Below are 12,467 nucleotides of genomic sequence, written 5' to 3'. Positions count from 1 at the left end.
TTTATTTTCACATTTTTAATTAAAAAACTGGAATACAAATTCTTCAGAAAGTCGATCAATAAATGTTTTCAAAATTACTTGTAGAATGCCAGTTTAAAAAAACAGAAACGTGTTTAGCATAAAAACAACACACCACAGTAAGCACCTGTACTTTACTGCCCGTCAAAGTTAGAAAAAGTCCTATACAAAACTAATGAAGAATTCAAGCCCAAATCCCTCCATTGTTCAGACTTGTCAAGGAATCAGATCCACGTCGAGAAACCTGTACCGGCTGAAGTGCTTCACCTTGAATTTCCACTCCGCCTTGACAGGATCATAAGCGATGAATTCCGCCCCTTGCTCCTCCACCTTCCGTGTCAGCATCTCCTTGTACCTCTCCACTCTCGGACCCTCTGTCAACTGCTCGCCTGTCTTCTTGTCGATGCATTTTATGTCGAGGAGTGTCACCTCTGCAGGTTTGTTCAGCCCTTGCCCAACAGGAGGCTTCTTATCATCATCGCTGTAAACAATCACCTCGCGGTGGTTGAATTGGACAATCAACTCCAGGTCGAGTGCCCGGACATCGGTTTCTCCATAGAACTTGATGCTGCCATAGCCATGCCGACCAACAACAAAATCCTTGACATGCCGGCAGAAGCCTGGCTCTGCACGCTCTTTTGCAGCCAGTTCCTGGATTCGAGGGATAGTATAGTAATCGTCTCGGCGGAGTTTAGGCATCAGTGCTTCTATGCCTGGACCATGCTCATACGTGATTGCAGCCTTGCCTGCCCTGTGTCCAGATATTTTCATGTAAGAATCTGCGGCTTTTTGCATATGATCACCATTGATGCCACCATTCGCCTTGTGCATAGGTTTAGAGGGTGATGCAGTTTGACCAGTGGGATCCTTGGAGTGTCCATGCTCAGTAACAGGTTCTGTATAATTTTGAATACCACAGAATAAGAACCCACACCCACACCGATGAAAGCCCACAAAAAAACTCGTTTTATATTAAGTAAAAAAATAAATAAATAGACCATTTTTCGGTAATGCATTCTCAAACAAGATTAATGCTATCTAACAAGTACTTCTAATAGTCCCAGAAAGATCACACGATAGTTATCTTGCAACCGTCTACAGTTTGGTATTTGGAAAACTTTAGTGGTAATAATTCTAGCCCTATGAAATTATCTGCATTCAAATGACACATAAGAAAACTTTCAGAGAAAAAAAAATTGGCCATTTTGTCACATGGTTAAAATGTATCTTAAATAGCATTATTCAGTAATATATTAGAAACTCAAAACAACATTTATAATGCTGAATGCTGATTCAATAATAGCATCGTGAACAAAGATTATATTTCACTTTTCTTTCTGAACAAAGATTCAAGATTGGATTCATAAGGGATAAACTGGTACAAGAAGCTTACCATCATTATCACCTTCATCAAGTTCCTTATAAGCTGGAGCAGAAGGCTCTCCTGGCACTTTACCTGAATAAAACACCATCAGGTAATAGTGAATAACATAAAGTGATTTATTTATTCTAAGTAAAAAAAATTATATTTCACTATCCATGTCTCTTAGATGACACTATTACTTTTGGTTGGTTTTCCAGGGATATAAAACCAAATCATTTTTCAAAAATGTTTATTTCATTTTTATTTTTTTCTATAACCTTTTCTTAAAATTCCATGGTATGACTAATCCCTTCATAATTAGAAGAATAAAGAATATGACGTAGATTCATATAAATAGATAATTTAGTTAAGTCTCCAAATTGACTCTTACAAACTTTGATAACCTATCATCCAAATATAAAGTTTTACCTACATAAAATTCCATTAAAGTATATTTAACCTCGTCATAACAGATTCTAATTTCATTATCCAAGGCCACTTAGATTTTAACCACTTTCTTAAAATAAGATAATGGAGAAAGAACAATCTTACCATTTTCATTGGCTGAGTTTGGTCTATCTTTGACAATACTACCCTTTTCCATAATACTTCGAGGAGGCCATTCCTCAACTGGGCGTATAACCAGAGCCCTAGGATTTTCTCTGGGAATGAAAAGTGCATCTGCTTTTGGTGTGGAAAGTGTTTCATCATCAGCGAAAAAGGGCAACTGCAGATGGAAAGATATTGCAAATGAAGAGTTATTGCGATGATGACAATTTTTTTGGAGCTTATACTTCATTAACTTGTAACCAAATTAGCAAAATAGCACATTATCCTCATATTAATTTCTCACCTTTGGGCCATCAGTTTTAGGGGAGTATTTCCTGGGAGGCAGTCTAATCCTTCTCTGAGAGGAAATTCGTGGAACTAGTAACAGTGAATTCCTTGCAGGAATAGGCTTATCAACAACCTGTTAACAGCAAAGAAATCCATAAGTGGAATATGATAATGGATAGTTCCAATCATTATAATTAGTCATCCAATATTATAGCTAACTTGTCAATTTGATAAAGTAAAACTTACAGGCATGCTCGAAATTCCATACTGAATTGAGGGGGTAGAGCCCACACGACCAATTGACATATGAGGCATTGCAGGAAGCATCCCAAAAGGATTTGCGACAGGAACTGGTTGCGTGACCACATTGGACTGACCAGCAGCACTGAATCATGGATTTATAGGAGAATTACCAATTTAATGAATAAAGAAATGAAAATCAAACAGTCCTTATGAAGCCTTACATTGTAACCTTTTAATAAATTTGAACGGAGGCTCATAACTTAAAGCAAGAATATGAAAAGCTATGACATTGAGTCCCAATTGGCAAATTATAGAAAAGTGAATCAGATTAACCCCCCTACACTGACTTCACATGTCAAGTGAAATGAAAATTATTTGAAATCACTAAATGGTGTATTCTTACCACAATAGCCCACCCATTGCATTACTTCTTAACTTGGGTTGGCAATAAATTTGGCCATCTTGGTTCACAGTTATTGAAAACAAAAATCATTTCAAGTTAAAACACTTATGGAACCCATTAGACTAAGTTCTAACTCAATTGGCTCGTTAACTCGTCAATATGTGATTCTGATCAAGAAGTCTTCTCAGCTGACAAAATTTCTTTTCATAGAGCATGGAACATGCTATTATTAGATCGATGAATCTATTACAATATTATCATGTCTTACATGATAATATTGTAGGCAAGCAGAGGTTGTTGTTATCTCTTAAAAGCATGTTTACATTTTGCAATATAAAAAGACTGAAGAAGAACAAGATCACGGATCTGGGAAAAACTAGGATAATTGATTAGTAAATCTAGTGCCTTTTCTTTAATAAACACTAAGCTCAGTTGTTTTGACATGGCAGGATGACTGTGTAGGTCACCTTTTAACAATTAGATTGCAAAATATTGCAAGGAACCATATTGCTCGCAGCATTAGCATAGAAAAAAGAAGAAAAAATGTCAGGTGGAAAGACAAGATAGCAAAAAAAGAGAAGGAACATACGGCTGTCCAATGGTGCTTTGATTGAAGAGGTTTGGCATAGCACCAAAGCCACTAGAAGAGGCTGAATTTTCCAAAGAAAAGAAAAGAAACATGACGTAAATAATCAAATCTGAGAAACCAATTAGAAAATCAAATAAGGGACAGGAAAATTCATCAGATATACCTGGTTGTATCTGTCCAAAATTTGAAAATGAGAATGCATTGGATGGCTGGACTGCTGGAGCTGATTGGAAGGGTGTCTGTGCTGCAGGCTGGGAACACGAACCATAATTATCATTCAAACCTACTCAAATATCAATAATATCATATGAATGAATTAAGCGAGTATTTCTTACAGTTGCATTAAATCCAGCTGGAGTGCTTGAAGGAAAGAGTGATGGCGTTGAACTGCTGAATAAACTCCCACCAAAACCAGTAGATGGAGTGCTAAATAGATTTGATCCAAAGGCAGTAGTTGTTCCGCTAGTTGGCTGTGCAAAAGGTGTTGATGTTTGCCCAAAAGGAGCAGGTGAGGACTGGAATAGCCCAGAAGCTTGAGTACTGCCAAGGCCAGATCCAAAAGCCAAACTAGACCCGGCCAATGAATTGCCAAAGACTGATGTTGAAGAGCCAAAAGCAGGTGCACTTGATCCACCAAAAAGTGAGGGTGATGAACTTGAACCAAATGTAGAACTACTAGAAGCACCAAACAAAGAAGTTGTAGAAGTTGGACCAAATGGACTCGATGAGGAAGCAGAGAATGGTGAGTTGAAAAGTGATGTAGAAGTAGAACCAAACCCAGATGAACCAAAACTAGGAGATTTAAGAGCAAAGGGATTCGCAGGAGTGGTCGAAGAAAAAGGGTTTGCAGCAGATTGAACAGCAGTGCCTGTAGAAACATAAGGGCTGGGTTGAGATGGTGCGGAAAAATTTATTGCTCCTGCAGGCTGTCCAGACTGGTTGGATCCCCCTGATAGAATAATGTTTTCGTTAATAGCAGCAGAATATTTAATGTATGAGAAAAGGCAATAATGGAAAATAAAGTTGCTAGATAGTTATGGCAGTTGAAAATGCATATACACTATGTGAAACATAATTGAGAATATGGATCAAAAGTTGAACAAGATAAACTGTACAACCAATAAATTAACCATATGATGCTATTATTTAACTCAGGGCATCAGTAGGAAACATACATCCAACTTAAGCAAAACATGACATCTAAGCAGGAAAATAATTAAACATTTTACAAGATCTTCTTCTGCCATTTTCAGTAGCACATACAGAAATCACATGTCCAATATAATTTCAAGGTTATGCAAGATTGTTTTAAAACCAATTGATAAATGAAACTATGAGATTCAAGAAATGTGAAGTAGGAATATACTTAAACATTTTACAAGCTCTTCTTCTTCCATTTTCAGTAGCACATACAGAAATCACATGTCAAATAAAATTTTAAGGTCATGCACGATTTTTTTAAAACCAATTGATAAATGAAATTGTGAGATTCAAGAAATAAGAGACTCGAGAAAGAGCATACAATCACCTAGAACAAATTAACTTTTACCTTTATCACCTCGTTGATAATCCTCCCATCTTAATTCCTCATGACTCTTTTCTTTATACACAGACATTGCACTTATAGATTCCAGCTTGCCAGCAGGCTGACTACTAGTACCACCATCAGCCTCAGGTGTTGGGCTATATGATGCAACTCTTGTTCCTCCGGGCTGAGTCCCAAAAGCTGATTGTCCAAAACCTGGGCTACCAAGGGATGGTGTTGTTGCCTGAGCACCTGCAAGATATAAAAAATACAGAGAGGAAAATAAATGTCAGAGGTACAGGTACTACTTAAAAAGTTCAGCTAGAAGAAAGGCATGCAGCAAGTTCAAGAGCAATATATAGTCACCTAAGAACACTACAATATAGAAATATGAAAAATCAAAAACAAATATTTTGACAAGGAACAGAGTTTCCAGAGAAAATGTCAAAATAACTTGCCAAATGGGGAGCCCTGAGCGCCAAAAGGAGATGTTGATGCTCCAAAAGGTGTACTGCCAAATGCAGATGTTGACTGGCCAAAGGCTGGGGTGGAACTAAAACTGAAAGGGGTATTTGATGTGCCAAAAGCAGAAACAGTCGGCGAGCCGAATGTTGGAGCACTAGATGCACCAAATGCTGGCGTACTTGAAGACCCAAAGACAGAGGTGGTTTGAGTACCGAAAGATGGTGCTGCTGTTGTACCAAATGCTGGAGAACTTGAAACCCCAAATGAAGTTCCTGCAGAACCAAAGAGGGATGATGTCGTTGAACCAAATGCTGGGGTTGTCGTAGAACCAAATGCAGGTGTGCTTGTGGCACCAAATGCTGGTGTAGTCGTGGCACCAAATGCTGGTGTAGTAGCTGTACCAAAAGATGGGGTGCTTGTAGAGCCAAAAGTTGGGGTAGTAGTAGCACCAAATGCAGATTGACTGGATTGACTGAATGGGGTTGTGGAACCAAAGAGGCTGGTCCCAAATGCTGGTTGTGTTGGCTGAAATGTACTGCCAAATGGACTTGATTGGTTTGGAGATGAACCAAAAGTCCCAAAAGCTGGCTTCTGTCCAAACAAAGAAGAGCCTACAAACAACAAATTCGTCTCAGCATCAGCAAATTTCTCCAAAAAAACAAGATTTCAGAAGTATAGAAACACATGGAAGCAAAAAATAAAAACTGAAAAAAAAAAAAAAAATTGTCACATTGGAGAGGCAGTGCTTAGTCACAAAGGCATAAATTTGATAGTCCTTGGAACATAAAACCATCATTGTCAGGCTCCCTCTTTGTGGTTAAAGTCCAAATCAGAAAATTTTCACAATGGAAAAAGAGACACAAAATTTTAATGAGATAAAACGTCATAAACAATTTCAATCAGAGTTTAGATTCCATGCAAAAAAAAAAAAACTAATAGCATGCATAATAATATACAACTTAGAGATACATAATCTAGTTCTCAATGGAGCTGAAATCCCATACCAACCTCATCCACAATCTGATATCAACTAGAAACTCCTATAAAGAAAGCCTAACTGAATCAAACATCCTAATCAGACTCGTATTACCAATTATATAGGAGTTCCTATTTCTTCACAACAATAAACAAGATGAATGGAATAAATTACTCCTCAATCTTATTGTCCAAATAATTTACTATATCTTTTCAATAACTGAAGAAATTAAAACACCATCCGAGAAAATGAATAAGATTTCTAAAATGATAAGAGTACTTTAGCAAGTAAGAATCACAAAATTAGCAAGAATTGACAGGATGTCAAGACCATCATCCAGATCATGACCAAGCCATTTTACTGCAATCTAGGAATTAGTTATGATTAAGAACATACCACCAAATGAAGAGGAACCACTGCTAAAAGCAGGAGTTGATGATGCACCAAAGGCAGGCATTGAGCTCCCAAAAGCCGGAGCTGGTGAAGCACCAAAGGCAGGTGTTGATGGTTGTCCAAAGACCCCAGTAGACGTGCCTCCAAAAATCGAACTCCCATTCTGGGTACCAAACGAATTTGGGCTTCCAAAGAGTTTGGGCGCAAAAGGATTAGTAGCAGTACTACTTGTTTGCCCAAACATTGGCTGTGAACCAAACGGACTAGTTGAAGATTGACTGAAAGCTGTATATACAATTAAGCTCACTCAGAAACAGAATTAGAAAACAAAAAAAATTAAAAATGAAGAATACATAAATTTCAAAATAGATAACATTAGATGTAAAGCTCAAAGAAATATTACAAAACTCAGGTCAAAAAACAGGCTCTAGGTCCAGCAAAGAGCGTCAACCTTCTGTGTTAATAAACCAAAATTCTAATTTCTAGTCACTATACACAAGATGGAAAAAAAAAACAATCATTCATATTATAAACAAACTAAAATTCTGCAGCCAAATAACATGAAATAAACGCGAGCGACATACAGTGGATATACAGCACACCAATTAAAAAGTCAAATCACTCAAGCTCAATGCCACGAAAGAACCAATCTAGACATCATATCCCACTCACTAAAATATCATGCGATAATCCCAAAGTCGAAACAGATCAAAGACGCCATGTTTATGAAAACAACATCACAGAAACAATCCTAGCACTAAACGGCGAGGAGGCGAAGCATACTATTGCTGGAACCGAACATGGCTGCGGAGTGACGAGATCTCCCAGACGACCGGATAACAATTAGGGTTCCTGCAGCACCGCGAGCACAGCTTACAAAATGGCTGAGAATTGCTTAACTCGTCAGTTTAACTTGAAATCATCGCTCGCAGCAAGGATCAAACGAAGAATGAAGGGAGTCTAAAATACCGGAGAAAAATCGACGACCGAGACGAACAAGGAACGCGCGATCTGCCCCCGTCGCCCTCGCTCGATCGGATCGCCAATATCCAGGAGAAATTTGCAGCCCAACAGAGATTGTGGGGGGCAGTGGGATTTTAGGGCATTCGTGTCAAGCTATTTATTAAGCGAGGGTTTTTTTACAAATGTCGAGAAAGCGTGAGGAGAACGCGACGCGCAACACGGACATAAGATAGTGTCAGAATTAGCGGGGCAACTAATATGACACGTGGATGAGTATGTGTAGAGGAGGAGTTATTTTGGTGACGGGAAGAATGTAGCGGATCTAGGTCATTAGAGAAATTGTTTTGAAATTTATGTTATAAATATTTATTTGATAATAACAAATTATATATATATAATTTGTTATTTAATTGAATAAGTTCATGAACATAAAATTTATTCATAAATATTTAATTCATTACAACTTACATCTAAATTAAATCCAACATTTTAAAGACAATCACTGTTCCAAAAATTTAAAAAAAAAACAAAATCCTTAAATTGTAATAGGTTATATTTTAAATACAAAACATACAATAATTCAACTGTATACTTTTCATCACATTTATTCACTAATGATATATATATTCATACGTTTTATTTTAATAAGTAACATGGGGACGGTGCATTATGCAAACTTGGGGTGTCTATAACATCGGACATTTGAAGATTTCTTAAGGGTGATTGTGTCCAATAAGATACAAAAACCAGAGCAGATTTGAGTTCTGCTCTAACCGAACCTATACACACGGCCTCCTATCGCCGCCGCCGCCGCCGCCGCCGCGGCCCGGCGCCGCCACCTCCCCCGAGGGAGGAACCCTAATTGGGTGGCGTGGTACCTTCCTTCGTCTCCACTATGAGACGATTCTTTGCCTCCATTAAACAGATGGTCATCACCTCCGACCATATCCCGGCGCGAGGCTTCGCCTCTTGCCCCTCTTCCTTTGTCGATTCTTCCTCCGAGGAGTCGGCCTCTCTGCCGGACAGATTAATCCTCGGCGCCGCTGCCGCTGATCCCTCCTCGGAGCTCTCGTCCATCCTCTCCCGCCCCGATTGGTCCCGTAACCCTGACCTCCACCGGCTCGCCTCCACACTATCGCCTCTCCATGTTACCACCCTCCTGAAATGCCGCCATCTCGATCCTCGCGTTGCTCTGGATTTCTTCCGCTGGATCGGCCGCCGCCCCGGATTCCGCCACACGGTCGATTCGTACTCTTCCCTGCTCAAAACCCTCGCCGGATCCAACCTTCACCGCCCTGCGGAGGAGATCTTGGTTTCCATGATTAGGTCATGCTGCTCAACTGATGCCGACTTGGTTCTTAAAACTTTCAAATCCTTGCATCCGACAGGTCTCACGCGGTCTCTCCGATGCTATAATTTTATGCTGATGGCTCTTGCAAGGTTCCATATGATTGCTGATATGAAGGATTTGTACGAGCAAATGCGAAAAGATGATGTATTTCCCAATCTTCATACTTACAATACGATGATCAATGCACATTGCAAGGAAGGGAAAGTTATTGAAGCTAAGATCTACTTGAACTACTTGTTGCAAGACGGATTGGATCCAGATACTCACACGTACACCTCGTTCATCTTGGGCTATTGTGTGAGGGATGACTTGATCCGGGCCTGCCGGGTGTTCTTATTAATGCCTCTGAGAGGTTGTCCAAGGAATGAGTTCACATATTCTGCCCTCATTCATGGCCTTTGTGAAGCAGGACAGGTAAAAGAGGGCTTGTCATTGGTTCCCTGGATGAAAGATGATGGGTGTTCCATTGATTTGCATGTTTACACGGTGATGATTGGTGGCCTTTGTAAGGTGGATAGGGTTGATGATGCAAAAATGATGCTGAATGATATTTTAGAGCATGGTCTGGTTCCAAATGTTGTTACTTACAATGTTTTGATTGATGGGTACTGTAAAATTACTAAGGTTGACGAGGCCTTCTGTGTATTGGATTTGATGCAGTCCAGAGGGTGTAAGCCAAATGTAAGAACTTATACTGAATTACTTTGTGGGTTTGTTCGTCAGAGGCAAATGCATAAGGCAATGGCTCTATTAACTAAGATGCTTAAGGATGCAGTGCTTCCCAACCATGTTACTTACACTGCATTGATTCAGGGATACTGTATGGAAGGTGACATTAAAGGCGCCTTTAGGTTGCTGCATTTGATGGAGAAGAGAAGCTTAGTTCCCAATGAGTGGACATACTCTATTTTGATTGATGCCTTATGCAAAAGTGGGAAAACTGAAGAGGCTATTGTATTCTTTAGATCTCTCTTGGAAAATGGCAGAAAGGTGAATAAGTTAGTTTATACTGCATTAATTGATGGGTTATGCAAGGCTGAAAAGGTTGATTTTGCTCATGCATTACTAGAGGAGATGATTGTGAAGGAATACACACCAGACTCTCACACCTACAGTGCTATAATAGATGGTTTGTGCAGGGACAAGAAGTTGCAGGAGGCGAGGTCCCTACTGTATGCTATGTTGGAGAAAGGAATCCAACCAACAGTTGTCACATATACTATTTTCATCGATGAGTTGGTCAGAGTAAATGGATCTGCAGATGGAACCAGGGTTTTGGAGCAGATGATCTCTCTGGGTTGCAAACCTGATGTATGTACTTATACTGTGCTTGTCCGATCATATTGCAAGGAAGGAAGGATAGAAGATGCTGCAAGTATGATAACTGAAATGAAAAGAAATGGAGTTATTCCTAATACGATTACGTACAATACATATATTGATGGGTTGGTACAGGTTGGTTTCTTTGATCAAGCTTTGCCTACTTTCAAGATTATGGTTGAAGATGCATGTGAGCCCAATAACGAAACTTACTCTCTTTTGCTCAAAGTTCTATTGAAAAAGAAGCAAGTTGATGTTGCCTTTCTAAGTGATGCTGATATATGGGGAAAAGTGGGGATCAATGTAGTCTTACAACTTTTTGAAGAGATGTCTAAACAAGGTTTCAACCCAACAGTGAAATCTTATAGTTCCATTGTGGATGCTTTTTGCAAGGTGTATTGCTTGGAGGAAGCTAAGGGTTTGCTACTACACATGCAAGAGGCCTGTAAACCTCCTAATGCAGATATATATACCTCTCTAATTAATTGTTGCTGTAAACTAAAGAAGTATTCAGAAGCACAATTGTTTATTGATTCTATGGTTTCATGTGGTCATTTGCCATATCTTGCATCCTATCAGTTACTGTTTTCTGGACTTTGTGAAGAAGGAAGCTTTGATGAGGCTAAATCAGTTTTCACTAGCTTACTCTCTAGGGGCTATAGTTGTGATGAAATTGCATGGAAAATTCTCATTGACACTTTACTTGAGAGAGGCCATGTTGATTTGTCCTTGGAATTTTTGACTATGATGGAGGAAAAACATTGTTTTCCTAGTCGTGAGATATATACAACTTTGGCCAAGGAACATTCATATGTAGTTAATGACAGTAAATGAATTGTTGGGCTCCCTAGTGACTGACATTGACTTGCAGATTTTTATATATCAAAGCTTCCTATGTTGACATTGGATCAGTTCAAATGGACAGAGCAATTTGAAGATTATTTAAGCAATGCAAGCGGTGTTGTGCATTTGGAACGGATCTTGATCTTTGAAGATCTCTTTCAAAGGTTGGTCCTCTACATCTTCTCAAATATTCCAGTCATCTCCATTTTTATGTGCGGATTGTTCTTAATTCTAGAATTTCGTGTTATTTGCAATTCATTTATCCTTTTTTCTGCCTAAGCTAAGCTTCACCAATTCTTCATTTTTAACTTGCATAAAATCCTGTCAATTGTACTTCAAATGGTCATACTTTGTTGGTAATATATACTTGGTTATGTTATTCAGTTACTTGTGGGTTTGCATTCATTCTACAGTCATGTGTAGATGTTATTGACATGTAAACTGGCAGTGCATTTAGCGTAGAAGTTATGAAATCTGGAGAACATTTTTAAGTGTGTCACGACATCTTGTCTGTTTTTCCCCTATGAACAGGTTTGGAGACAATGTCTGTTAGATGAATTTATAGAGTTTTCAGTTGGATTAAGTGCATCCACTTCTTCACATTTTCATTTTTGTTGTCTTTCAGATCCAATTGTCATTGTGTAAGCACCAACTGGGTTCAAGACAAAAAATGAACGTATTTTTTTTAAAGATAAAGCAAGCACACAGGAGATCTTGGAACAAGTAAGAAGTCAGAGAAGAGTTGACTTTGTTTCTCACACTGATCAGGTTGCATACTCTTGACTATAGAGTATTGACTTACTAAGTTCACCCTTTCTTAGATTGCTAATGCAGATTTTAAAAAAAATTGTGGACATGCAGGACGGCACCAAGAACAGTTGCTTGGTCTCTCACCTACTCCCAAGCTGCTAGCTCTTTGGCTTTCGAGATGTAATGGATGTTGATATGATGGAGAATGATGAGACTAATTTTGAAGCCTAAATATTGAAGGAAAAGTCCTTGGATCATCCCTACGTATTATTTTCTTCTTAATACATGTGCAGCTTATGCTTGAGGCACAGTGTATATCAATTGTTTACAGCAAATTTATATGAAATTAACTCATCTGAGTTTGTAATTTATTTCACCAAGAATTGTAGCATTCTACTTGGAAATCCCAAATAAGATATTCAAGTCAT

General features: G+C 38.7%; 2 protein-coding genes across 3 annotated transcripts; one reads left to right on the top strand and one right to left on the bottom strand.

Moving 5' to 3' along the window:
• Window positions 1-51: 51 nt before the first annotated feature.
• LOC122007363 (nuclear pore complex protein NUP98A-like) lies at window positions 52-7,910 on the bottom strand. 2 transcript variants are annotated; one of them, XM_042563226.1, is made up of 13 exons: window positions 7,782-7,910; window positions 7,596-7,696; window positions 6,816-7,097; window positions 5,437-6,054; window positions 5,003-5,230; window positions 3,789-4,402; window positions 3,617-3,704; window positions 3,454-3,514; window positions 2,465-2,603; window positions 2,235-2,351; window positions 1,934-2,108; window positions 1,412-1,474; window positions 52-914 (listed from the first exon to the last, which is right to left on the bottom strand). In XM_042563226.1, exons 2-13 carry the CDS (start codon window positions 7,612-7,614, stop codon window positions 235-237), a joined length of 3,084 nt encoding a protein of 1,027 aa, XP_042419160.1. In that variant the 5' UTR covers window positions 7,615-7,696; window positions 7,782-7,910; the 3' UTR covers window positions 52-234. The 2 variants fall into 2 exon arrangements, with proteins under 2 accessions (XP_042419160.1, XP_042419161.1); XM_042563227.1 differs by having other exon boundaries at window positions 7,596-7,664.
• A 587-nt stretch (window positions 7,911-8,497) lies between these two features.
• LOC122007362 (pentatricopeptide repeat-containing protein At5g65560-like) lies at window positions 8,498-11,951 on the top strand. Its single transcript, XM_042563225.1, has 2 exons — window positions 8,498-11,453; window positions 11,915-11,951. Exon 1 carries the CDS (start codon window positions 8,671-8,673, stop codon window positions 11,278-11,280), a length of 2,610 nt encoding a protein of 869 aa, XP_042419159.1. The 5' UTR covers window positions 8,498-8,670; the 3' UTR covers window positions 11,281-11,453; window positions 11,915-11,951.
• Window positions 11,952-12,467: the final 516 nt, after the last annotated feature.

The sequence above is a fragment of the Zingiber officinale genome, chromosome 7B (assembly GCF_018446385.1).
Source record: "Zingiber officinale cultivar Zhangliang chromosome 7B, Zo_v1.1, whole genome shotgun sequence".
Classification (NCBI taxonomy): domain Eukaryota; kingdom Viridiplantae; phylum Streptophyta; class Magnoliopsida; order Zingiberales; family Zingiberaceae; genus Zingiber; species Zingiber officinale.
The sequence above is the reverse complement of the archived record's forward strand: the minus strand, read 5'-3'. Positions and strand labels throughout refer to the sequence as shown.